This window comes from Thalassophryne amazonica, chromosome 11 (genome assembly GCF_902500255.1).
Source record: "Thalassophryne amazonica chromosome 11, fThaAma1.1, whole genome shotgun sequence".
Taxonomy (NCBI): Eukaryota; Metazoa; Chordata; class Actinopteri; order Batrachoidiformes; family Batrachoididae; genus Thalassophryne; species Thalassophryne amazonica.
In genome coordinates this window covers 68,365,583-68,393,560 of record NC_047113.1, presented here as the reverse complement: position 1 = coordinate 68,393,560, position 27,978 = coordinate 68,365,583, and the positions used below count along the sequence as shown (strand labels likewise).

At 42.9% G+C, this 27,978-nt stretch overlaps 1 protein-coding gene across 6 annotated transcripts in view; it reads right to left on the bottom strand.

The window, feature by feature from the left end:
* The window catches only part of fstl5 (follistatin-like 5), a 661,980-nt gene that overhangs the window by 44,648 nt on the left and 589,354 nt on the right, over nucleotides 1–27,978 (bottom strand). For all 6 annotated transcript variants that reach the window (XM_034182069.1, XM_034182072.1, XM_034182073.1 and 3 more), the window contains 2 exons: nucleotides 16,045–16,152; nucleotides 6,233–6,357 (listed from right to left, as the gene is read on the bottom strand). In XM_034182069.1, coding sequence (XP_034037960.1) covers nucleotides 6,233–6,357; nucleotides 16,045–16,152 — 233 coding nt within the window. The remainder of the gene's footprint in view (nucleotides 1–6,232; nucleotides 6,358–16,044; nucleotides 16,153–27,978) is intronic.

Below are 27,978 nucleotides of genomic sequence, written 5' to 3'. Positions count from 1 at the left end.
AATGTGAGCAACTGTGGTCTTCACATCCTGGTTTATCAAGGTCATAGACCATGACCTTCCAGGATGCATGTCTGTGAAAGTGAGAATGGAGCTTTTGCCTGCACATAGTAGCTAAAGTCCCCCTGCTGCCGCATGGAAATACACTCAACAGGATGATGGACTTTCTCGCTGTAGGAAAGGGGATGTGAGTGGGACTGGGGCATGTGGGGTGTACGCTGAAGCTGTTTGAGAGCAGGTGCCTGTTTATGGGTTCATAGACAACGGCTGGGTTTCCATTACAGATTTTCACAAATATCTAGTGATATTTTTAGAATGTTGAAAAAAGACAACAGCAAAATGACACATATATACAGGAGAAGTTGGCCCAATATAAAGTTGGCCACAAGTATGAACTGAGCACAGGCTACCCTACCACCAACCCTAACCCCGCCCCTACCCCAGGCCGAGTTCTCCCGGGGGCTCCTCTTGTTACCAATGACAGCCTTTTCATTAACTGATGGAATGTGACTGCTAGATCCTCTCGTGATAACTGCCATTCAATCTAGGCTCTCATGACAACTATAATACCAATAGTCGTGGCAACAGAAGGGTAAGTCCTGATAAATGTTTAAAAATTCTTTCTTGTGCTTTGGTTTTATTTCATTGTTTGAGAGCAGATGACCACTCCACTGAGGCTAGTCTGCTTGAAATTTCTTCCTGTAAACAAACAAACAAACAAACAAAAAAAAAAAACACCTGAGGCTGTTTTTCCTAACCAATGTTGCCAGTGTGCCTGCTTAGGGGGTGGGTAACATTTCAAACCTTACTCATGTAGCGATGGGGGGGGGGGTATGTTGCAATTTGGTGCTATATAAATAAACTGAAGTGAATTAAATTGATTATCTGACAACTGGTCAAATATGTGACATTACCTCTTATGGGTCTTTCTACATTTCAAGTATTAATTATGATTTACAAAGTATTAATTAATTACCTCCATTAATTGCAGTATGCTTATATTTCATTATTAATTCCAATTTACAGCCATATGATAACACCTGTACTTCTAAAAGAAATGAGGTATACAACATCAGACTGATTCAGACATAAAATACATGCTTTCAACATCTCTATGTAACAGCAATTATGTTCAGATGATACACTTCGTATTGTAGGCCTATGGACGACAGTAAACGATCCCTGTGTCTTGCAGCTGCAATACTGTTCAGGAAGCTGGTATTTGAGCAACACAAATGGTGGACGTCTCACTGGTAAAGATAGCAATTTTCAAACTCGAGATTGCAAAATTGCAGCCACACTTCCCTGCAATCTTCCCTGTAGGTCTCAGTGGATCTAATTACAGCTGTGCCAGTAACACGGCACCAGCACCACCACCACCACACAGTGACAGGCATGACTGCTCGCTCCTCCTCTGCAGGAGACTGTTAGCATCCTGAAATCCTGCAGACCTCCTCCTTACTCTTGGCCTCTTCTTGACATTAGTCAAGCATATTGTGTCAGTTACTCACAGTAAAGGACATAAGTTTACACACACCTTGGAAAAAACTTCCTCCATTTTCTGCAACTACACATTTTGAATTTTTAACAGACAATATTGTAAGTTAGAATGTCTACTTTATTTCTATAACAAGTTATTTTAAAATAAAACAAGATAGACTGTTTCAGTTTTTGTCATTATGTTATAATTTCAGTGGGTAACCAGTTGGCCAAGAGTAAGCTGAATGCTCCTTCAGCAGCATGAAAGATTCCAGGACATTCCAGAATTTTATGGATTTTTATTTTGTGGAATTTTATGTAAATGCTTCTGTATGATGAATTACCATATTTTTGGGGTTAACTGGTGAATGATTGGCTATATTTAAGGGCCTACCTAAGGAACCAGACCTTCTTGTTTTTACCAAGAACAAATAAGGCCCTGAGGACCACTGGGCCGTGCTCTTCTCTGGATTCCTTAGCATGAAGCATATGAGATATGACACCTCCTGGACGTGATGGCAGTCCATCACAGGTTACTTCGCCTGCCAAACACGGTACCTACAGTGAGGAAAATAAGTATTTGAACACCCTACAGGTTTTGCAAGATCTCCAACTTGGAAATCATGGAGCAGTCTGAAATTTTCATCTTAGGTGCATGTCCACTGTGAGAGACATAATCTAAAAAAAAAAAAAAATCCAGAAATCACAATGTATGATTTTTTTTTTTATAATTTATTTGTATGTTACTGCTGCAAATAAGTATTTGAACACCTACCAACCAGCAAGAATTCTGGCTCACACAGACCTGTTAATTTTTCTTTAAGAAGCCCTCTTATTCTGCACTATTTACCTGTATTAACTGCACCTGTTTGAACTTGTTACCTGTATAAAAGACACCTGTTCACACACTCTATCAATCACACTCCAACCTGTCCACCATAGCCAAGAACAAAGAGCTGTCTAAGGACACCAGGGACAAAAGTGTAGACCTGCACAAGGCTGGGATGGACTACAGGACAACAGGCAAGCAGCTTGGTAGAAGACAACAACTGTTATGATTGTTTATTAGAAAGTAGAAGAAACACAAGATGACTCTCAATCTCCCTCAGTTCAAATACTTATTTTCCTCACTGTATTTGCAACTGAGTGGACTGGAACACAAGCACGTAGCTTGAAGCACACACCTGGAATTGAACCTTGGGTCTATATACTGGTAGTCCAACTCCTGTCCTAGAGAGCTTCCTGCTCTTATTTTGAAGGAAAAAATATTCAGCCAAGGTCGTTGGAACAAAATTTGTGAACTCCCCAAGTCAGGTTCCTCCTTTGGAGCCAATGCCATAGCTGGAAGAGCTGTTGAGGGAGCTGCAGGTTCCCTCCCCCCCATAAATAAGAAAGGAAAATAGAAAGAAAGGAAGAAAATTGGAAAAGAGGAAAAATAGTGAAAGGAAAGGAAAGATCAAGGCTGCATGATTCTTTAACTCCTGGGGAAAATAGAGAGCAAAAAGGGGAAGCTCTCTAAACTTATGGCATGATTACATCAAGTAAGACGGCTTGAGGCAGAAAGTAGACAACTGTGACTGAAGAGTTAAACACTTCATTAATTATGCAAAAAGATGTCTGTTAAATTATGGAGGGGAGCTGACTGCTAAATATTTGTTGGAGAGGGCAGCTCAACGGGTTTTCACACATCTCTGTCACATTATGGAGTGAAGGTGGTGGGTGGGGTGCAAATGAGGGGGTAAGAAAATGATCTATATGTATGGGATGGGGTTAGGTCTCAAAGCCAAAAGCGCCTCCCCCCCTAAAAAATGGAAAATTTCAGCTATGGCCCTGGGAGCCATCTCAGAGAGATTCTTGGCACCACAATTAACTTTACAATCGAACAGTACAAAAATTTAAGAAGGTTGTGACCATACAGATTTTACATCATTGAGGAAGGAGGCCCAAAATAACACCCAGGAAATAATTAGCTTTTGTCCTAAATGTCAACCAGAACAGAATATATGAAGGAGCTGGAGGCATCAGACAGAAATGTGAAATTGTCCACTTTTAACAGACTAGACAAGTGTTTCCAGTTAATAGCTAGGAGAAAGGCTGAGCCTTTTTTAATGTCAGTTTTGGATTAGTTTCAAGATTCAAACAACTTTATTGATCCCTAAAAGGGCAATTCATTCTTCACACCTGATTACCTCAGACAAAAATACAGCAATTAATCCACAATTATTACTAGTTGAACGTAATTATGGCAAACATCAAAATGAAAACAACTGCACATATACATTTGATTGTTTATGTATGCTAAACTTTGAAACAGTCCGTCGCCCGCATTGAGGCAATGAGGGTGTAGGTAGCCGCAGCAGCGTGCTGCACCACCAGCTTCTGGGAGGTGAAGGGCGGAGGAGTGGCAGGGTGGAGGCAAGTGTGTGTGTGTGTGTGTGTGGGGGGGTGGTAGGGGTGGGGGAGGGGAGGGGCGGGGGCGTGTGTCATGTGAGCAGATGAGATGAGTTCATATCAGTCAGATGAGTTTGTATCAGTTTCTGACAGTGTGTGCATAATGTCTGTAGTTGCCTTGACAACATAAGACTGAAGGGGAGGGCAGAAAGATAAGAGGGGCAGCCGAATGGTTCACCAAGGCTGTAGACATTTTTCTGGAGGAAAACAGCAGCGCGTTTTGACCTTTGGAGGCTGATAAGCTTCCCATGTTTAGGGTTAAGCAGAGAAACACATTTATAGCTCCTCTGACTGACCAAGTCCGATTTATGAGTATTACCTGGTCTCTAACATCTTCCTTTGCAAGGCGTACATTTGCTCTGAGATGATTTCCAACTTACGTCTGATTTCAAGGGTTAACACAAGGCTGAAATAAGCATCTCTTTTTCAATGGCCAACATACGAGGGCTGTCAATAAAGTTACGGTCCTTTTTATTTTTTTCAAAAACTATATGGATTTCATTCATATGTTTTTACGTCAGACATGCTTGAACCCTCGTGCGCATGCGTGAGTTTTTCCACGCCTGTCGGTGACGTCATTCGCCTGTGAGCACTCCTTGTGGGAGGAGTCGTCCAGCCCCTCGTCGGAATTCCTTTGTCTGAGAAGTTGCTGAGAGACTGGCGCGTTGTTTGATCAAAATTTTTTCTAAACCTGTGAGACACATCGAAGTGGACACAGTTCGAAAAATTAAGCTGGTTTTCAGTGAAAATTTTAACGGCTGATGAGAGCTTTTGAGGTGATTCTGTCGCTTTAAGGACTTTTCACGGTGCGAGACGTCGCTCAGCGCTCTCAGGCAGCGTCATCAGCCTGTTCAAGCTGAAAACCTCCACATTTCAGGCTCTATTGATGCAGGACGTCGTGAGAGAACAGAGAAGTTTCAGAAGAAGTCGGTTTCAGCATTTTATCCGGATATTCCACTGTTAAGGAGATTTTTTTAATGAAAGACGTGCGGACGGGTCCGCGCGTCGGGACGCAGCCGCCGCGACGCTCCGCCACAGGAAAAACACCTCTGTTGAAAGCCTTAAGGACAAGTTGGAACATGTCCTGCCTGTTAAACAATTTCTCATATACTCACTCCACTGAAAGCCATCAAAAGCCGCCTGGATTTTACAAATGGTTATCAACACGGAGGTGTTTTTCCTGTGCCGCCGCACCGCGTCGGCTGCGTCCCGACGCGCGGATCCGTCCGCACGTCTTTCATTAAAAAAATCTCCTTTAACAGTGGAATATCCGGATAAAATGCTGAAACCGACTTCTTCTGAAACTTCTCTGTTCTCTCACGATGTCCTGGATCAATAGAGCCTGAAATGTGGAGGTTTTCAGCTTGAACAGGCTGATGACGCCGCCTGAGAGCGCTGCACGACGTCTCGCACCGTGAAAAGTCCTTAAAGCGACAGAATCACCTCAAAATCTCTCATCAGCTGTTAAAATTTTCACTGAAAACCAGCTTAATTTTTCGAACCGTGTCCACTTCGATGTGTCTCACAGGTTTAGAAAAAATTTTGATCAAACAACGCGCCAGTCTCTCAGCAACTTCTCAGACAAAGGAATTCCGACGAGGGGCTGGACGACTCCTCCCACAAGGAGTGCTCACAGGCGAATGACGTCACCGACAGGCGTGGAAAAACTCACGCATGCGCACGAGGGTTCAAGCATGTCTGACGTAAAAACATATGAATGAAATCCATATAGTTTTTGAAAAAAATAAAAAGGACCGTTACTTTATTGACAGCCCTCGTATAATGAATACAGAGCATTGCCACCAAAGCAGAAGAAGGCTAAGGTAAGACACTAAATGTGTAATGAATGTTTCATTACATTGATGTTTTCGCCAAATTGGTCACGACAAGCAAACATTAGCTCAGATATAGACTTCTGTGACATACACCACAGAAGACTTCATACAACAGGAGACTTTCTTCATACACAGTCATATGAGACTGTATGCATGTTTAACATGACACCCTGACCAACTGCAAATCACCAATTAAAAATGACTTTGCACATTTTGTCTCCTCCATTAGACTTTGCATTATTAATTTTTCAATATGAATATCTTTAGTTAACATAACTGATGAGAGAACATTATATTGTAGGGTTATTTCAGGTGCTCACTCATTTATTCATGTGTAGCAACGATGACCACTGGGCTGAAAAACTCCATTGGAGAATTTTTTTTTTGCAAGTGCATAAAGTGCCAACGGGATGAATTTAATTTGCAGCTCAATTTGCATGAAGAATTTTATTCAATGGCACTCTGCTTACCTGACATGGTTAATGATGAGGCTGGAGGCAGGAATGAAGAAGTCGTCCACTCTGTCGAAGTTCCTGCCGACCGGCTGGGTGTGAACCGTGTGGTGGGACGTTCTTCCACTGGCCTGATTGATCACCTGGTGAGCAGCAGGGGAGGAAGAGGAGGAGGAGCAGGAGGAGGAGGAAAGTTGTTCAACACGAGTGTGATAAATATGCTCAGTGCTGTGTTGTTTGTACCAATTCCAGCGTGTTAACTCAAACTGTTTGAGGTTTACCACAGAGAGAGGCATGGCAGCTGAGTTCATATTTTAACACTTTTATTACCCGTTAAAAGAAAAAAACACAGAACATCTGTCTTTTCAAACACAACCACCTTGAAAATCTTCCATCATGGATGGCAACATGCTGAGGATGTGTAGTTGCGATCGATTCTGGAGGACAAAAAAAAATGTCTTAACTCATCAAAGTGTCCTTAGAAATGATGCAAATGTATCCTGCAGCAGCAAGACTGTGAATGTCTTGATGCAATTTTAAAAATCTTTAAAAAATGCCATTCAGTTTGAGGGAGTTCAGGAGACAATTCAATCCTGCAGCATTTTCCAAACACTAATATTTTTTAGTGGGTTTGTGGAACAGGAATGATTCGAGGAGTAAAATTTCTCCAGGGAAATTTTGTGCCTGAAGGATTCAGTTGATCCATTCAGCCATTATTCGCCAGATGACTGCACAGATGATGTTCAGTGGCACACCGACAGATGTGTGTTGGCTGTGATTTAACTGTGGCATTAATGACTTTTTGCTGGTTTTCAACACAAGAATGATACACTCGTCATTTCCTTCGGCTTTTCCCGTAACCACAGTGAATCCAGTGTGGATTCGCATGTTGAATTGGCATGTGTTTTATGCTGGATGCTGCTTCTTATGCAGCGCCAGTTGCACACAGGTGACCTTGAACTGGGAACGTTCCATTCTAGAAGTAAGCGTGCTGAACATGTGCAAGTGTAATTTAACCAGAACGTACCGCTGATCTGCCACTTCAATCCAACCAATGCGTGGAGCTATAATAACCTCGGAAAAAAAAGTGAATGCATTTGAATCATGTCATTGCAGAAGAAGAGTAAAGAAAATCAAAAAGACGAAAATGATTTTCTGAAGAAGACAAACTTTCAGCTACTCCCAGACATTTGGGGCTACGGGGCTATCTTGAGGAGCGAGGTCAGAAGCGTGTGTTAGGGGTGTCTGCTGGGGAGGCAATAGGAGTGACAGGTCTCCAGACAACACTATGCATGAGAGAAGTAAGCTTGGACTTGATCTGTTTTCAAAGTCCTTCTCTTGTCCACTCTGCCATGTACACTCAGGTCCATAAATATTTGGACATTGGCACAATTTTTGTAATTTTGCATCTGCGTACCAACACAATGGAGTTGTAATAAAACAATAAAGGTGTGTTTGCAGTGTAACATACAGCTTTAATTTGCGTGGAGATCACAAAATATTGCATAACCCATTACAGACTGCTCCTTCCCAAGTGCAGAACCAAACTCCTTTGTCCCTCAGGCCATCAGACTGTACAGCTCCTCCCTCGGGGGGAGAAGGAGTAGCAGGAAGACAGAGATCGGGAATGAGAATGCGAGGAAGAGTAGCAGTCAGTAAACCAGTATTGATCATTATTATCACTTTACCGAGGTGTTGCTAGGCCGGTAGCGTAGATTTACATCGATGCTACCTGGCTATACCCGCCCGCAGTAGTGAACGAGTATCAGCATACCCACCTGCTGTGCGTAAACAAATGACATCATAGCGCGCAGCCCAAGAACTGTCCACAGAGGGAAAAAAAAAAAACTGTCCACAGAGGAAAAGATAAAAAGGCGAGAAGTGTGTGTTGGTCCCAATATGGATATTCTGGATGATTTTCTCATGGATAGTACGACAATGAACAGCAGCCAGAGCAGCCAGCTTGATGAGGACGCACTGCCGAATTTGGAGAGCAGCGTGCACCAGCCAACACGACAAAAGTTAAAGTGAGCCAACTTTTTATGTACGTGTTATGTGTTGTGTATCTCAGTAAAAAGTGATAATGCAAATAACATGCATTTGTTGTGCGGTATGCATTTTCTGAGTCCCTCCGTCCATTCCGTCATCCGCAATGACAGATATTCGCCTTCGTCTAACTCGGGCGAATATCTGTCATTTTGGGTGACTGGCCATGAACGTCGGGCCTCTGAAAATGCATACCACCTTCCAAAAGCATGTTATTGTATTAGTATGTCTGGTATTTATGTTGTGTATTTGTATTTCAAACTGGTTTTCTTTTTTACTTGTACTTTCACTTTTGACACTGTGTGCTTCTTACCCTGTGTGCTGTTGTACAATGCTGCTGGAACCTCAGTTTCCCTGAAGGAGTCTTCCCAAGGAACCAATAAAGTTCTGTCTAATCTAATCCAATCTAACCTTACGGTCACAAACCAAATGACTATGTCTTCACTGTCATGTACTTCAGTCATTATGACATAAACAGTATGGTACTGTAAGGAACAAGCAGCTTTGTAAATCTGAATAACCATGTAAGAACAAGTGGTCAGGGAAGCCACCAAGGGACCATGAAAAACCTGCAGAAGTTGTAGATTGGAGTTGTTGTGCCTGTGCTGGGAGAAACTGTTCATGGAGGAACTTTTGTCTGTTGCATCATCAGGCACAGCTTCAGAGTGGAATGGAAAAGAGAAAAGGATTTTATACAATACAATAAAATCTAGGCTCGGGTCTGTTGTATGCATTCTGGCAAACTTTATTTGAAATTTAATTTCATCCTTTGAAGAAAATCCCTCCGTGATCCACTCCACCATGAAGCTGTACAACTGGTGATGCGACAAAAATTACACTATGCCCACATCCACAAAAGACTTTAACTCCTTCAGAGTGGTGGTGCTGTACTTAAGTCTGGATGTGGTCTCGAAAGAGTTGTAATAAGTGTGTTGGTGGCTTCCCTCACTCGTCTACTTCCTGCACAGTCGCTGTGTTTTTGGGAACTGCCTCCTCCAGACAGAATGATCATAATGTGTGTATTTCTTAATGACTGATGTGAGGTGCCACCTGCTGTACTTTCTGTGATCTCATTATTGACAAATATATTCAGCTCACAATACCAATTTTTTTTTATTCTGGAATGACAGAAGCTTCATTTAAATAGTGATTTAGTGACAAATCAATGGTTGTTTAGAAGATATTGAACACAGGAATTAATGGTGATGAAATGGATTATGCTGCAAAAATGCCAATGAAGGCATTGATGCTTTTTCATGATTGCAGCTCAAAATTGCAAACGAAGTGCAGTGAAATCAGCAGATGCATCCTCGGAAAGAAACAATCTTATCAGAGGCATATTCCAACACTTCAGGTCTCCATTTGTCCAAGTTTCATTTTACGACATCTACTTAAAATAAGGTTGCTCTCATATGTATTTCTGCTTGGATACCCTCATTTAGAATGAAACATTTGAGTCATTCAGCCTGTTTGCTTGTTGCTCAGACATTGGAGCTTCACAGTGGGAGGTGGTTTACTGTGTGTCCTTGATGGCGTCTAAAAATGCTTGGCGCATAAAACCACTGGCTTTTCGGTAGGCAGGCTTTTCCTTCAGTTTGTCACGATGCACAAAGGAATTGCCACCAACCAAAACCCTAAATTATGTCTTTCTCGGCATCCAATAATAAGCTTGACTTATTAAAGGGTACAATTTTGTTAGAACTGGGGAACGTTTTGAAATCCAAAGTCAAAACAATTGGAAATGTGTCATTTCTCCAAATGCCCATCGATTCCACTGAAAGTGACAATTAATTAAAATTAAGATGAACAAAATCCAAAACCCAGGGAGGTTGATTAATGTAACATAAGGGAGGAAAGACAGAATGACTAAAAAGCATTCAAATTTAATTAGCCGCAATGCCTTTCCAAGTCGGTGAGCCAAAGTTTACAGCAATGATTCCCAAGCTGGGGTGCAGGCCCTGAGGCTGAGCCACAGCAGGGGGCATGTGAATTACTACAACATTAATCTTATTCATGTTGAAAGAGCAATGTTAACGAGTTCATCAAGACTTGTGTCAGAAAGATATATTCAGAAAAAAGAATTAAATATAGAACAAACCGATTTTTAATTGGGAATGAAAGAAAAAAACAAGTGATGTTCATTAAGCAAATGAATGAACAACCCCAATTCCAGTGAAGTTGGACGTTGTGTAAAATGTAAATATAAACAGAATACAATGATTTGCAAATCCTATTCAACCTACATTCAAGTGAATACACCACAAAGACAAGATATTTAATGTTCAAACTGATAAACGTTATTGTTTTTGAGCAAATATTTGCTCATTTTGAAATGGATGCCTACAACACGTTTCAACAAAGCTGGGACAGTGGTATGTTTACCACTGTGTTACATCACCTTTCCTTCTAACAACACTCAATAAGTCATCGCCCAGCACGGCGGAGCCGGGGCCCCACCCTGGAGTCAGGCCTGGGGTTGGGGCTCGCGCGCGAGTGCCTGGTGGTCAGGCCTTAGCCCACGGGGCTCGGCCGAGCCCAGCCCGAAAGAGCAACGTGGGCCCGCCCTCCTGTGGGTTCACGACCTGCAGAGGGGGCCATGGGGATCGGGTTCAAAGAGGACTGGGTGGCGGTTGAGGGCGGGTGGCCTGGCGGTCCAGTCCGCGCTCACAGCCTCTGGCTGTCAGGATGTGGAATGTCACCTCGCTGGGGGGGAAGGAGTCTGAGCTTGTGAGGGAGGTTGAGTGGTACCGACTAGAGACAGTCGGGCTCACCTCCACACACAGCTTGGGCTCTGGTACCCAATTCCTGGAGAGGGGCTAGGTGCTCCACTTTTCTGGCGTTGCCCACGGGGAGAGGCGGCGGGCGGGGGTAGCATTGCTCATTGCTTCCCAGCTCAGTCACCATGTGTTGGAGTTCACCCCGGTGAGTGAGAGGGTCGCATCCCTATGCCTTCGGGCGGCAGTGCAGAGTACCAGACCTTCTTGGAGTCCCTGGGAGGGGTACTAGAAAGTGGTTCGACTGGGGACTCCATTGTTCTCCTGGAGGACTTCAACGCCTATGTGGGCAGCGACAGTGAGAACTGGAGGGGGGTGATTGGGACCACAGCCTCCCCGATCTGAACCCGAGGGTGTTCAGTTGTTGGACTTCTGTGCTAGTCACAGTTTGTCCATCACAAACACCATGTTTGAGCACAAGGGTGTCCAAAAGTGCATGTGGCACCAGGACATCCTGAGCCGGAGGTCAATGATCGACTTTGTAGTCATATCATCTGACCTTCGGCCACGTGTCTCGGACACTTGGGTGAAGAGAGGGGCTGAACTGTCGACTGATCACCACCTGGTGATGAGTTTGATCCGCTCCTCCTGGGATCTCCTAGGGGAGGTTAGAGACATGGAGTCCGAGTGGACCATGTTCTCCACCTCCATTGTTGATGCAGCAATGTGGACGCCGGATGTAAGGGATGCTGTCAAGCTGAAGGAGTCCTACTTGTCTTTGTTGGCAGGTGGGACTCCGGAGGCAGCTGACGGGTAATGGCAGGCCAAGCGTGCTGCAGCCTGTGTGGCTGCAGAGGCAAAAACTCGAGTCTGGGAGGAGGTCGGGGAGGACTATCGGTCAGCCTAGAAGAAATTCTGGCAAACCGTCCGACGCCTCCGGAGGCGGAAGCAGCTCTTCACCAACGCTGTCTACGGTGCGGGTGGGGAGCTGTTGACCCTGACTGGGGATCTTGTCGGGTGGTGGATGGAATACTTCAAGGATCTCCTCAATCCCATCGTCACGTCTTCAGAAGAGGAAGCAGAGACTGGGATTTCAGAGGTGGACTCATCCATCACCCAGGCCGAAGTCACCGAGGTGGTCAGAAAGCTCCTCGGTGGAAAGGCTCCTGGGGTGGATGAAATCCGTCCGGAGTACCTTAGGTCTCTGGATGTTGTGGAACTGTCTTGGTTGACACGTCTCTGCAACATCGCTTTGCAGTTGGGGACAGTGCCTCTGGATTGGCAGACCGGGGTCGTGGTCCCTCTGTTTAAGAAGGGGGACCAGAGGGTGTGTTCCAACTACAGCGGGATCACACTCCTCAGCCTCCCCGGCAAGGTCTATTCCAGAGTACTGGAGAGGAGAATTTGACCGATAGTCAAACCTCAGATTCAGGAGGATCAGTGTGGTTTTCATCCTGGTTGCGGCACACTGGACCAGCTCTACACCTTCCATTGGGTGCTTGAGGGTTCATGGAAGGGGGACCGGAGGGTGTGTTCCAACTACAGGGGGATCACACTCCTCAGCCTCCCCGGCAAGGTCTATTCTAGAGTACTGGAGAGGAGAATTTGACCGATAGTCAAACCTCGGATTCAGGAGGAGTAGTGTGGTTTTCATCCTGGTTGCAGCACACTGGACCAGCTCTACACCCTCCATTGGGTGCTTGAGGATTCATGGGAGTTCGCCCAACCAGTCCACATGTGGTTTGTGGATCTGGAGAAGGCGCTCAACTGTGTCACTCAAGGTGCCCTGTGGGAGGTGCTCCTGGAGTACGTGGTCCAGGGTGCTTTGTTAAAGGCTATCCGGTCCCTGTACAACCGCAGCAGGAGCTTGGTTCGCATTGCTGGTAGTATGTCAAGCCTGTTTCCAGTGCATGTTGGCCTCCGCCAGGGCTGCCCATTGTCACCGGTTCTGTTCATTACCTTTATGGACAGAATTTCTAGGCACAGTCAGGGTGTAGACGGGGTCTGGACCATCGCGGTGAAGAGAGAGCTGAGCAGGGAGGAGGAGCGGGGGGAGGTGTGTGTGGATTGGGAGGTCTGGGCAGCTTTGCTTGAGCTGCTGCACCTGCGACCCGATCTTGGATGAAGTGGAAGGAAATGGATGGATTGATGGACAACGTCCCAACTTCATTGGAATTGGGGTTGTAAAAACCAAACTGCAACCTCTGGACCTTCAAAAGAAGCCAACACAAAACTGCCAAAACCTACAGTTCCTTGAAGGACCACTTGAGGCTTACTTCAAAAGTGAATCAATCTCCATGGAATCCAATGTTAAAATGTCCAACTTGTTTACAGCCTGATACAGAAAACCATTTATATCTCTATAGCTAGTTTCCCTGTTCATGACTACTATACATACAGGGGTTATTTTGCATGGCTCACCTGTTTCAGCTATTGTAAGCCACAAAATGATAAATAATTAGGGGTTTGGTTGGTTTAAGTGACAGCTAATGTGCTTTTCCCAGTTGCTAACAGAGGCCACAACCTGCTGTTGGCTCAAACATGTTTGTACTTTCAAAGTATTTTATTACAAAGATCTGATATACTATGGCTTACTGTGTGGTGAACTTTACTAACAGACTGTCTAAGAAATCTATGCTCCAGTATTTGCGCTTAGTGAAATTATAGCATTATTTAATTTGTGGTATGTTCATGCTGTTAGCAGCAATTAGCTAGAATTGATTGCTTGGTGATGCTAGCTAAATTCATAGATCTGTTGTTGTTGCGGCAGCAGTATGCCCAAGTTTTTAATAGCCACACCCACTCATAAAAACCACCACCCAGTCTGCAAAGATAATCAAACACCCAAAACAAGCTCCATAGCCTGTTAGCCTGAGGTAGCTTGCCAACTACGAAAGAGGTGCGCATGCCCACGCGCCACCCCTTTACACATATATGGATTGGACCTATATTAGGTGGAGTAAGACACCGTCAAGTCGGAACCATCTTATTTGTACTTCAAACCTGTTCTTCAGAAAACCTCTGCATGGCATCACAGAGGGTTTGTCCAGTAAACATAGTCTATGGTAAAAACTAACATACTGCAAAATGAAGGATATTGTGAGATTTTGCGTTTAAAATTTCTGTCAGTTTCAGCAAATTCCAAATGGCATTTTTCATGTTTAAAGAAAAAAAAGCCAACATGGGAAAATACACCTATCAGAGAGGGGAAGGCTGTTGTTGTTCTAGTGGAGGTGTCAGGAAACAGTGTGACTTGCGCACTAAAGGTAGTGCAGTTGCAAATAAAGCTCAAAAGTAAAGGTGCTGCAGACTCAAGCACTAGGTTGCTTCGTAAAATGATTACACATTTGTTTGAGTGACTTGACGGAAAAAAGCCATGTGCTCAACTGCTGAGCAAATGGCTTAACATCACTTCAGAGGATATGGACTCAAGCAAAAATCTCATTAAAACCAAGACTCCTAAGTATGGATATTCACTTGAGGATGAGACCCTCAAACTGATATCCCAGAAAAATAAAAACCAAGTTGGTGAAGTACGCATAATTTAAGATGGGAGTTGCAGTCGGCTCTTGAAATTTGATGAAGAGATTTTTGTTGAAGAGATCGTTGTTGCCGTTTGTCTGTCTGTCTGCCGGATTGCCATCAGGACATCTCAAAAGGATAGATTCCAATTACACCTTGGTGAAGAGGTAGTTCTTGGGTCTTAGAAGAGGTGATTAATTTTTGGTCGAGATCCAGGCCAGGAGGTGAAGCTTGCCTTTGATCACTGATCTTTGAGTTCTGAGCTTTGACGCTGAGCCTGCCTTTGATCTTTGATTTCTGACCCTGATTACTTTATTCCTGTTTGCAAGATAAAAGCAGGACAGATTTTGATTTTTTTTTTTTTTTCGTAAGAAGGAACTAAGAAAAATGCTTCCATTCAAACTCCAGAACTGAGTCAGGATTGTCTCAATGGTGAGGACTTGGGTTTTGCTTAAAGGTTCCTCAGTGTTTGACAACAACAGTCTTGTGAGTATGGAGACACTTTTGGTATTTTAACACAATGTGGATGCAGATGGTACCTTACAGCCATCCATTCTCTAAACTTGCTTATTCCAGGTAAGGGCCCTGGGAGTTGTTGGAACCATTCTCAGCAGTCACTGGATGAGAGGCAGGGTACACCCTGGATAGGCCACCAGTCTATCACAGGCCCAACATATATAGACTGACACACACCTATGGTCAATTTAGATTGACCAATTCACCTAACCTGCATGTCTTTGGAGGTGTGAGGAAGCTGGAGCACCTGGACAGAAATGTAAATGGGTTCTGGTCCTAGCTAGGGAAAGTAACCTTTGATGGGGGGACTTGTAGACTCTCAACCTCTTCACACTGCAGAATCCAATGAGACGCACTCGTATTAATGACCCTACATAGAATTTACTTTTAAAACATCTTCTACCCAATAATGAGTACCTTCCACAAAAATGACACTTTAGATCGTTCACTGGTAAGCCTCAAAATGAAAAAAATAAATAAATAAAATGAAGAAAGAACTATATGGACCCCGTGGCCCATTGGGTAGGTACTTATCCCTGGTTTCTGTTGCACAAAGTGGACAAAAGTCTACGACTGCCCCTGGATGATATGGTAGGTTACTTCGCTAGCCAAAGCTGATACCTATTTTCTGCATGGTAGACTGAGAGAATTCAGAATAAATATGATGAAAGAGGTTGGAGTTATAACACATGAAGAAAATCTACAGCAAAAAAAAAAAAAAAAAAAAAAAAAAATACAATTTCCAAAATAATCACACTTCAACTGGGTCCATTCCAGCTGGACAGAGGATCATCTTAACTAGGAATCTACTGCAGGTTCTGGTAACAGTTGTTACTTGGCATGGGTGACCAACCTAAAGCTTCTCCCAGTTAATATCTTATTCTTACAGTGTTGTGACAACAGCCATGTACAGCACAACACAGGACTTTGAATAACTGAGGACTTTGGAAAACCCAATAACTTTCTTTGCCTTTTAAAATTTTCACCAATGATATCAGTTTAAAATATCTTATGAGTCGGTCTTGCGGTTACCTGCAGAGTTGGGAAGTTCTTCTCCATGTCCCCCCAGCTGAGGAGCCACACATGGTCATGGGATTTGTCATAGTGGAGCTTCACTGGATAAGGGTCAGTGCTGACTACCTGTGGAGGAACAGAATAACCAAATAATAATAATAATAATAATAATGAATAAATAATCAAACTAAGCCTTTTAATCAAAGCAGCAGAGCCACTGAATAACAATTCAACATACTCTAGACCGTCTTTGAAGAGATACTCATTTGATGTGAGATGTTTTTTTTTTTTTAAATAAAGCTTCTCCAGGAGACTAATGCAGTGAGGTGAGAGGAACAGGTCTTCTTTTAACAAGGTAGACTGGAGGTATTCTTTTTTTATTTATAAGGCGTTGTTGGTGCTTTGCTGCATTTAAAATCAAGTGATGACAGACACAATTGGTTTACCACACTGAAGTAATTGCTTTTGGTATTTATTCGTTCCTTGACACAAGGCAGCAATATTCCAAGTCAGAACAATAGATAAGTCACATATGACAGAAAAGCGCTCCTCATGCATTATGTCCACCTGAGTGCAGACAGATGGCGCGCTCAAAGGCATGTGGGTGAGGGTGGGGGTGCGGGGCGGGCATGCATGCACTATCATCAATAAAAAGAAGAAAAAAAGGCAATCATTTCTTTACAACAAAGTAATTGCAATCCTATCTTCCAAGAATCCCCTTTGACTGCAGCTGTAATAGTATTGTTTACCTATGCAAAATATATATTGTATCACACAGTAAACAGATCCTGAGAGAATTATTGGAAATAAGAAGTGAAAATCTGCTGAATGCTAACTAATCTCCAAGCATGTATTCATAGGAGAAAACAAGTGTTCATGTCACTCTTTTTTCTCTCTTGAGCAACAACTTCTTTGTACTGAAGAAAATGATCAAGATTCTGAGTGAATATGGTCTTGCAGCGTGAGTTCTCACTGCGGATCGCTCTACAGACAACCCTGTACTCTGTGTCCACATGCGCATTGAAAATAATTGGATGAAAGATTTGACATTTATCACATGCATTTAAGTGGTTGCAAATATCAAACTAGCACTTGTTCACTGTGAGTTTGTGCATGTCCACTGTATTGATAACTTAATGTAAAGATGGACAACAGGGAGGACAAAATCCGAACATGTGCGTCTCGAGTATCTGAGATGACAGATGAGATCAGGTGGTTAATTAACAACTGATAATATAATGCACTGAAGCTAAACCTCCAGGCGACTGAATAATGAGCTTCTGACGGTCTCTGGGATGCTAACCTGTTTACCGGCTGCTCCCTGAGAGCCTTGTGAGCTGTAAACAGCCGTCAGTAGCACCTGACACACCTAAAAACCTCAGTAATGCCAATGATTGAACTGAATATCATGCTTTAGAAACGTCATCATGTATGAATGATGCATTTCCATTCTCTCCTCTCAGGAAAATAAATGACCCTGCCAAGAGGCAGAGCGAAGTAGCAGACTGAGCCTAACACCATCTGAGAGGAAAACTGCTGTGATACCGTACCTGTGAAGGGTTAGTGGGTTAAGATATTGATGAAGAGGTGAGACTGGAGGTTATGTGGGGGCTGCATCAACGAGGAGGTTAAGTATAGCTGATTCCAGCTTTATTATGTATGACGTGGGCCGGGTCGTGTCATAGAGGTGCAACTCCAGGTATGAAGGCTGATGTGAAAACTGGGAAAAAAAAAAGCATTTGAGGGTGCTGGTGTGAATGGAATGGAGAGGTGATGTGTAAATAATTTAGAAAAATGAGAAGCCTTGGGGCTTTAAAGGGTTTGACAATATAGTCTGGGAGGAAAAAATGTATCTCACGTTAATGGTGTTGTTACAATCATCTATCTCTGTACCCATCTACCTATCTATCTCTAAAATTATCTGTGCCATTCACAGTGGGCTATGACAATTTATTTTTAACCAAATGGGGTGACAATTCTCCTGGAAATAAAACAGTTTTAATGTTTCGCACACAGTGACAGACATGAATCCAGTACAGCTGCAAATCTGGAGGCAAAGGCAGATGGAGGCTTTTGTACGTGACCTTGTCTGTGTTGACAATGAGACATTAATCACCCTCATGTTTTGTGTTGTTGCCAGTTTTATTTTTTCCAAATAAGTCATTATAATATGTCACTTATTGGTGCCGTATTGGCGGCAAACAACAGAAACTATAGCACTGCCAAGACTAGTTTCCAATTCCACAAATTTTTACCTTGGAGAAATGTTTCAAGGTCAAAGTCCTGTCAGAAGTGGATTTTCAGAAGTTAAAATATAATACAAAATATCGATCAAAAGGGCTTTTCAATGTTAAAATCAAAAATCCGCTAAATCCACAATACTGATCAGATGCAGATCAAACTTAAATCTATTCACTGAGAGTGCCAGTTTGCAGCTCATTGTCACAAATGAGAGTGATTGAGGCACTTTTGATTGAGATATAATGTGAAATATACATTAAATGGTGCTTTCCATTTTAAATTTTCAACCCCAATTCCAGTGAAGTTGGGACATTGTGTGAAATGTAAATAAAAACAGAATACATTGATTTGCAAATCCTCTTCAGCCTATATTCAATTTAATGCACCACAAAGACAAGATATTTAATGTTCAAACTGATAAACTTTAATGTTTTTGTGCAAATATTTGCTCATGTTGAAATGGATGCCTGCAACACGTTTCAAAAAAGCTGGGACAGTGGTATGTTTACCACTGTGTTACATCAACTTTCCTTCTAACAAAACTCAATAAGCGTTTGGGAACTGAGGACACTAATTATTGGAGCATTGTAGGTGGAATTCTTTCCCATTCTTGCTTGATGTATGACCTCAGTTGTTCAACAGTCCGGGGTCTCCATTATCGTATTTTCAGGGTTGGGTAGGATTACGTTGAAATGTAATCCAAAAGTAATCAGATTACAAGTAATCCAAATGTATGTATATACATACATGTAATCCACATGTATTCTTTCAAAGTAATCCTACCCAACCTTGCATATTTTGCACTTCTTTTGCTTGTCTTTTATACAGGTAACAAGTTCAAACAGGTGGAATTAATACAGGTAAATAGTGCAGAATAGGAGGGCTTCTTAAAGACGAACTAACAGGTCAGTGAGAGCCAGAATTCTTGCTCATTGGTAGGTGATCAAATGCTTATTTCATGCATTAAAATGCAAATTAATTATTTAAAAATCATACAATGTGATTTCTGATTTTTTTTATTTATTTATTTTTTTAGATTCTGTCTCTCACAGTTGAAATGTACCTATGACAAAACTTACAGAGCTCTCCATTCTTTATCAGTGGGAAAACTTGCAAAATCGACAGTGGATCAAATACTTATTTGCCTCAGTGTATATAAATATGCAGTGTATTTATACACTGCGAGGATTGCTGGATAAATTTATCAACCCTTCCAGAGATGCAATGGGTGAGAATCTGTCAGAAGCCAGCAGGTGCAAAAAAGCAAATATGGCAAAAGGTAGCATTGTGTACAGTAATGTCAGCAATGTGGCTAGTGAGCCAACTGGACCCCAACAACAGCAGGATGGCATGAATATAATGAACACTAGATTACGGATGATGAATAAGTCCAATATGAGCAATGAGGATATGAAACTAAAATTACATTAAAATAAAAAAATTCTGATCTTAAATCAAGAAACATTTTATCTCATCTTGGGATCGGTTCCTGTAGCTGCAAATTTTACATTTTGCATCACCAGTCTTAGCTTCATAGTGGAGTAGAGCAGAGAAGGATTTTCTTTCACAAAACAGATCATATCTAGGCTTACATCTCAGATGTACCTTCTGGCAATTTGTAGCTAAAATTTCAGGTCTTCTTTTTAAGAAAATCCTTCTCTATACCACTTCATCATGAAGCTGTATAATTGGTGATTAGGGATGGGTATTGATAATATTTTATCAATATTGATGCCATTATCGATTCCGCTTATCGATCCGATTCCTTATCGATTCCCTTATCAATACCTCTTGGGAATTTTCTGTGTACTAAAAGTAGACTTTACAGGTTTTATATGTCAGCAACATTTTAAAGTGGTCACTGTATCCTTCTGTATCTATCTCTGGACATAAATAAAAATAAATAAAATCTGTAGTTTTTGTCAAAAGCATTTCCTTTCAGACATTTTCGCATGAATATCTCTCCATACCGCTGAGCTGAGCTCAGCTGGCTCCTGCACGTCAGTGCAGGACGTCTCATTTTGGGAGGAAAAAAATGTTTTGATCGATTGCAGTTTGTATTACAACGTTTGGAAAGAGGTGTCAATTGATTTAAACGGCGTTTCGCTTTGAAGTTATTAATTCCGGCTAGACTCTATTGTTCTAACTTGACTTGGCAGAGAGCCGCACAGCATTTGGAGCTGTGTGAACAAAACGGACAATTCTCATTTCTTTCTCGCAACAAGACAGGAGTCCCAGTTAGTGACTTTAATCCGCACAAAAGTGACTCACGATTGACATATTTAAGGATGAAAGTGGTGAAAAACAAAAAAAGCCGTAACCCAAAATTACCCCCAACACCAACCACACGAAAATGATTGAATTCTAGAAGCTCTGAAATGCAATCTGGGACTATTCCAGAAAATAAACTGCAGTGAGTGAGAAAAAAAAACCAACGTTACTTATTCAAATTCATTCCAGTAGTATTCTGCCCTTACTAGGATGCAGCAGTTTTCTAGCTTGGCAGATAGTTCTGGATGAAATCACTGAAGAAATTAACAAATTGAAAATATGGTTTGACTGAAACAAATTGTCACTAAACTTAAATAAAACAGGGATGAAATGGTGGTGTAAGAGTCAGTAGGTTTTCACAGGAAAAAAGTTATTTCTACATGTATTTCTTTATTTTCATTGTTAGTTGGTTTTATCTTTTTTGTTGTGTTTTGTTTCATGAGGTTCTTTTTGTCTCTTTATCTAAAATTGTACTATTGCATGATTAGTTATTATGAGTTATTATTACTATTATTGTTGCAGTTGCTATTATTATTAATGATATATGAATAAAAATAAATGTTTTAAAAATTTCAATTTGACTCTTTTACGACAACGGACGCTAAGCCATTAATTATTATACAGAAAACAAATGCAAACAAACGTGCTGAAATGCGAAGAGCTTAATGCTAACTTTAACATTGAAAACGCCATAGACGTGTTAGCATCGGTCCCATTTTTACATTATAAAATACATCTATCAGCTGTTTCAGATGACCATAACAGGTCGGTTTAACATAAAAAAAATAAATAAAAAGCTAAATATTACTCACAGACATATGCTCTTTAGGGTTTTAGTGGGGGGAAATTAATATAAAGCAAAATAAAACAATGAATCAATGAAGCAGTAGATCAAAGCAATGCTTTGATCTGTGAATCACTGCTTTGATTGGTTCAAGGTTCAAAGCAAAGCCGCCCTGCAGAGACGTTGATTACAGACCCGCTGCAGGGTCTGCAATCAATGTAGAGAAATGATCATTTTCCTGACAAACGCCCCCAAAAACAACGGCCACTCTGAATGAATGATAAGGGAATCGTTAAGCAAAAAGGTTATTGATGTCGGTGGATCGAATCATTTCTTAACGATACCTGAAAGGAACCGGTTCTCGATACCCATCCCTACTGGTGATACGAAATGCACAACTTGCACTGTGCATAATTTCTCCAATCACAGCCACATAAGCCTATGACTTCTTCTGAGTTGTCTGGGTGTCTTGGTGGCTTTTCTCACTCATCTCCTTTTTGCACAGTCACTGAGTTTTTGAGAACTGTCTACTCCATGCAGATTTACCATAGAGTGCTATACTCTTGTGGCCAGCCTTTGTCTGCCTCTCTCCCCGTCCCACTCTGAGTTTGTGAGATTCTAGCTCTCACCCTGCTTCTGTTTGTGACTGTGCATTACCAAGAACTGTTACCAAGAACTTTATTTGAGCACAACTGTAGCAGCAACTGATATGTTTTCATCCACAAAGTCTAAGATGCATTGTCCAACAAGACAACAAACGCTCTTGATGCGTTGCCTCATTTGCGAGAACCTCCTCATCCATGCCTCGCCTCTCTCTATTACAGTGTGCACCCCGTGGTGGCACAAAAATATCAAACAGTGCTGAAAATACCACACTGAATTAATACTGGTCACACCGGTTTTGGCTCCTTTGCAAACATGTGGCCATAGGAAGATGATGTTATACTTGATTTTAAAGGATCCTATTGAAAAGACTTTGTCTTTTTTGGGGGTGGGGAGGGGATGGTTGAGGCTTTAGACTTTACTATAGAACACAACTAATTAGCTGTTCCTCAATGAAGACTTGCAAGGATTTTAGGTCTTTCAGCCTTGATGATGCATAAAATCAAAGGATCCTTTGATTGGTGGAAGAAAGCAGTCCTCATAATATTTCTAATGTGGAGGTCAAAGGACAACATAGGATCAAAAATTACTCCAAGGTTCCTCACTTTGTCAGTGTGATGTATGACACATGAGCTAAAGCAAAGCGTTAACTGGTTTAATTGATGCCGAAGTCTCACTGGACCAAGAACCATCATTTCAGTCTTATCAGAAATTAAAAGTAGGAAGTTTCCAGAGATTCAACTTCTCACTGATGCAAGACAATTTTTAGGATTTTATGTGAATGAGATTACCAGCAGTTATCGGCATCTACTGGTGGTTGGCTCTCACTGCGGTATTGTATCACTTCCTGTTCCGGAGCACAGCGGTGTTTTGTGGAATCTGTTAGCTGTTTAATCTGCGCAGTTAGATTGATCTAGTTATCTAGATAACGATTTGTTTCCCAGTGTAATCTTCACGTGCCTTAACTAAAGCACTCCTTCTGCTGAATCACCTCTAAATTATTTACACATTATTCACTTTGCGTGTTTTTAGGAATCCGCTAGCTTAGCGCAGCTACTAGACCTTAGCCAATTTAGCATGGTGGCTTCTCCTGTCTCTCCCGCACTTTTCTGCTCTGGGTGTGAAATGTTTAGTTATTCCTCGGCCTCCTTTAGCAGTAACGGTACTTGTAATAAGAGTAGCTTATTCATAGCTTTGGAGGCCAGGCTGGGTGAATTGGAGACTCGGCTCCGCACCGTGGAAAATTCTACAGCTAGCCAAGCCCCTGTAGTCGGTGCGGACCAAGGTAGCTTAGAAGCCGTTAGTTCTCCTCTGGCAGATCCCGAGCAGCCGGGAAAGCAGGCCGACTGGGTGACTGTGAGGAGGAAGCATAGTTCTAAACAGAAGCCCCGTGTACACCGCCAACCCATTCACATTTCTAACCGTTTTTCCCCACTTGACGACACACCCGCCGAAGATCAAACTCTGGTTATTGGCGACTCTGTTTTGAGAAATGTGAAGTTAGCGACACCAGCAACCATAGTCAATTGTCTTCCGGGGGCCAGAGCAGGCGACATTGAACGAAATTTGAAACTGCTGGCTAAGGCTAAGCGTAAATTTGGTAAGATTGTAATTCACGTCAGCAGTAATGACACCCGGTTACGCCAATCGGAGGTCACTAAAATTAACATTGAATCGGTGTGTAACTTTGCAAAAACATTGTCGGACTCTGTAGTTTTCTCTGGGCCCCTCCCCAATCGGACCGGGAGTGACATGTTTAGCCGCATGTTCTCCTTGAATTGCTGGCTGTCTGAGTGGTGTCCAAAAAATGAGGTGGGCTTCATAGATAATTGGCAAAGCTTCTGGGGAAAACCTGGTCTTGTTAGGAGAGACGGCATCCATCCCACTTTGGATGGAGCAGCTCTCATTTCTAGAAATCTGGCCAATTTTCTTAAATCCTCCAAACCGTGACTATCCAGGGTTGGGACCAGGAAGCAGAGTTGTAGTCTTACACACCTCTCTGCAGCTTCTCTCCTCCTGCCATCCCCTCATTACCCCATCCCCGTAGAGACGGTGTCTGCTCCCAGACCACCAATAACCAGCAAAAATCTATTTAAGCATAAAAATTCAAAAAGAAAAAATAATATAGCACCTTCAACTGCACCACAGACTAAAACAGTTAAATGTGGTCTATTAAACATTAGGTCTCTCTCTTCTAAGTCCCTGTTGGTAAATGATATAATAATTGATCAACATATTGATTTATTCTGCCTTACAGAAACCTGGTTACAGCAGGATGAATATGTTAGTTTAAATGAGTCAACACCCCGAGTCACACAAACTGTCAGAATGCTCGTAGCACGGGCCGAGGCGGAGGATTAGCAGCAATCTTCCATTCCAGCTTATTAATTAATCAAAAACACAGACACAGCTTTAATTCATTTGAAAGCTTGACTCTTAGTCTTGTCCATCCAAATTGGAAGTCCCAAAAACCAGTTTTATTTGTTATTATCTATCGTCCACCTGGTCGTTACTGTGAGTTTCTCTGTGAATTTTCAGACCTTTTGTCTGACTTAGTGCTTAGCTCAGATAAGATAATTATAGTGGGCGATTTTAACATCCACACAGATGCTGAGAATGACAGCCTCAACACTGCATTTAATCTATTATTAGACTCTATTGGCTTTGCTCAAAATGTAAATGAGTCCACCCACCACTTTAATCATATCTTAGATCTTGTTCTGACTTATGGTATGGAAATAGAAGACTTAACAGTATTCCCTGAAAACTCCCTTCTGTCTGATCATTTCTTAATAACATTTACTCTGATGGACTACCCAGCAGTGGGGAATAAGTTTCATTACACTAGAAGTCTTTCAGAAAGCGCTGTAACCAGGTTTAAGGATATGATTCCTTCTTTATGTTCTCTAATGCCATATACCAACACAGTGCAGAGTAGCTACCTAAACTCTGTAAGTGAGATAGAGTATCTCGTCAATAGTTTTACATCCTCATTGAAGACAACTTTGGATGCTGTAGCTCCTCTGAAAAAGAGAGCTTTAAATCAGAAGTGCCTGACTCCGTGGTATAACTCACAAACTCGCAGCTTAAAGCAGATAACCCGTAAGTTGGAGAGGAAATGGCGTCTCACTAATTTAGAAGATCTTCACTTAGCCTGGAAAAAGAGTCTGTTGCTCTATAAAAAAGCCCTCCGTAAAGCTAGGACATCTTTCTACTCATCACTACTTGAAGAAAATAAGAACAACCCCAGGTTTCTTTTCAGCACTGTAGCCAGGCTGACAAAGAGTCAGAGCTCTATTGAGCTGAGTATTCCATTAACTTTAACTAGTAATGACTTCATGACTTTCTTTGCTAACAAAATTTTAACTATTAGAGAAAAAATTACTCATAACCATCCCAAAGATGTATCGTTATCTTTGGCTGCTTTCAGTGATGCCGGTATTTGGTTAGACTCTTTCTCTCCGATAGTTCTGTCTGAGTTATTTTCATTAGTTACTTCATCCAAACCATCAACATGTTTATTAGACCCCATTCCTACCAGGCTGCTCAAGGAAGCCCTACCATTATTTAATGCTTCGATCTTAAATATGATCAATCTATCTTTGTTAGTTGTGTTATGTGTCGGACGCAGCTCGGAGAACCGACCAGCGTTTGAAGGACCCAGTATGAAATAAGCAGAGCACGGTACAAAGGCTAACTGAATTTAATACATAACAGTGATGTGATACAAAACAACAAAAGAGTGTGCGGTCTGGCGTGGTGGTGATATGGTGCGCTCCCAGCAGCGCTAACGGTCCAGAGCCAGAAGCCGTTCGGACCCAAGTACCCCGCCAACACCCCCCAGGTGGTCGCAACAAACCGAGTCTGTGAAAGAAGGAACCATTATGTGAGTCCACACTCTACACACAGAGAGACCACTCAAAGGTGTACATAAACAGCAAACACTTCCTGGCTTAATTACTAATCAGCTTCCCAACCTGCAGGCATGGAACATCCAGTTCACAAAACTCCACTGCAGTGGAAGCCGATACATGACTAACGTACAGCTCAATATAATAAGGTGTGAGGGACACCACATTTACTGACTGTATAAACGTTAGTCACAAAATCTAACGTACCTCAGGAAGTGTGCTGACGAGCGTGAGACCTCACCCCCTCCTCTTTCACAGACCGTGCATCAAACCCTGGACGTTCTCTGCATCCACTGATGATGAGATGGCTCCCGAGACGACGATCTCACCCGTCTGGTCACAAGGTCGAGTCTCTGGCAAATACACACTGTATACTCCAGTCTTAAATGCCACCATGTTCCAATCCATATAGATGCACCACAGCTGTGAGTCCTGACGAGCCGCAGGTGATCAGGGTGAGGTCCTGATAACCTCAGCAACACAGCCACTCAGTCCCAAATGCAAGCCACCTGGAAGGAAAAACAAAAGACAGAAACAAAAAGGCAGCCAGGCCCCCCAGCCATACAACAGTACCCCACCCTCACGGGAAGCCTCCCGGCGACCACACAAACCTGGCCCAGGAGAAACACCCCCCTCCAGGGACCATGGCTGGAAACCGCATCTGCATTAGTCTTCCAACAGAATGGTTGATGTCCTCTCCTCTGGCTGCATCATTGCCTTTGTTTCAGTCAGTCACTTAGCACAGGTGTGGCCAGGAGTTCTTAAACCTGTGCGGTCAGCCTTTATCCAACCATGTTCGGTCTTTAGTCATAAAACAAAAAAGACAAACACAAACAACCAAAACACCCCCCCTCCCCAGGGGACCGTCCCATCAAACCCCGGGAAGAGGAGAAAAGAAAAACCCCAAACTTAAGCTTACAAATAAAAGTGCTAAAACACCCCCCCCCCCCCCAAACGACATGTAGGGACCAACACCCCCCAGAGGACTTCCCGCCAGCTCCAGGAGTAATAACCACAGCCGAGGTCCCTCTGGGATCAAACGTCACCCACGGGGACTCCCAGCGCCTCCCAGAGGACCACTTGTCAACCCCAGGAGACGCCTCCCCTCATGACCAACGGACCCAGCCCCGGCCGTCTATGGCTAGATGGACCCACAGCCCTTTCCCCCCCAGAGGACACCACAGTCAAACCCTGAGGGCGGAAACTGGGGGGAAAAACAAGAAGAGAGAAAAAGAAAAAACATACAAACAAAACAACCCCAACCCCACCCCCTTGGCGCAGTGGAAACTGGAAGCACGTCCAGTGTCACCAACCGTGACTATACCCCAGAAGCCAACCGGGAGGAGTGGAACAGCGGTTATGGCAAACGGCACAAAACGGCGCCACTCCTCCGACTTCTACACCAGCCACTAGCTGCGGGTATATCCCACTGCCCCAAACCTCAGCCACGCCGATGGCAGACGGCCAAAGGCGTGCTGAAGCCGGAGGTGGAACAGGGAATCAAAAAACACCCCCCCCCCCCCCCCCCAGGTGCAGAGGTTACCCGGGAAACGCCCAGTATAACCAAACTGCACCACTCCAGCAACGGCGACACTACGGCTCACCCGGCTGGAGCCAGAGGAGAAGAGAGGGAAGAAAAAGAAAATACCCCAAACCCCCCCCCCCTCCCGGGTGCAGAGGCTACCTGGGAAATGCCCAGCACAACCAAACTGCACCCCTCCAGCAACGCCGACACTACGGCTCACCCGGCTGGAGTTAGAGGAGAAGAGAGGGCATAACAAAAACAAACAAAAAAAAAGAAAAAAAAAAACCAAGTACCACCCCATCACCCCCCAGGGGACCGTCCCATCAAACCCTGGGGAGGTGAAACAAAAAGAAATAAAAAGAAAGACTAACAGACCAACATACAGTCGTTTGGGTCCCTTTTTTTTTTTTTTTTTCTGCTTAGACAGGCTGCAGGGTCACAACCCCAGACACAAACAGTGAAAAAAAAAAAATAAATAAATCCCACACAAAAACCAACTCAAAAAACACCCACACGAAATGAACTAACACAAAACAAATCAGTGACGTATACCGTTAAGCTCAAACAAATCGAACACACCTGTTCTAACTTAAGAGCTTAACGGTAATGTGACTAAG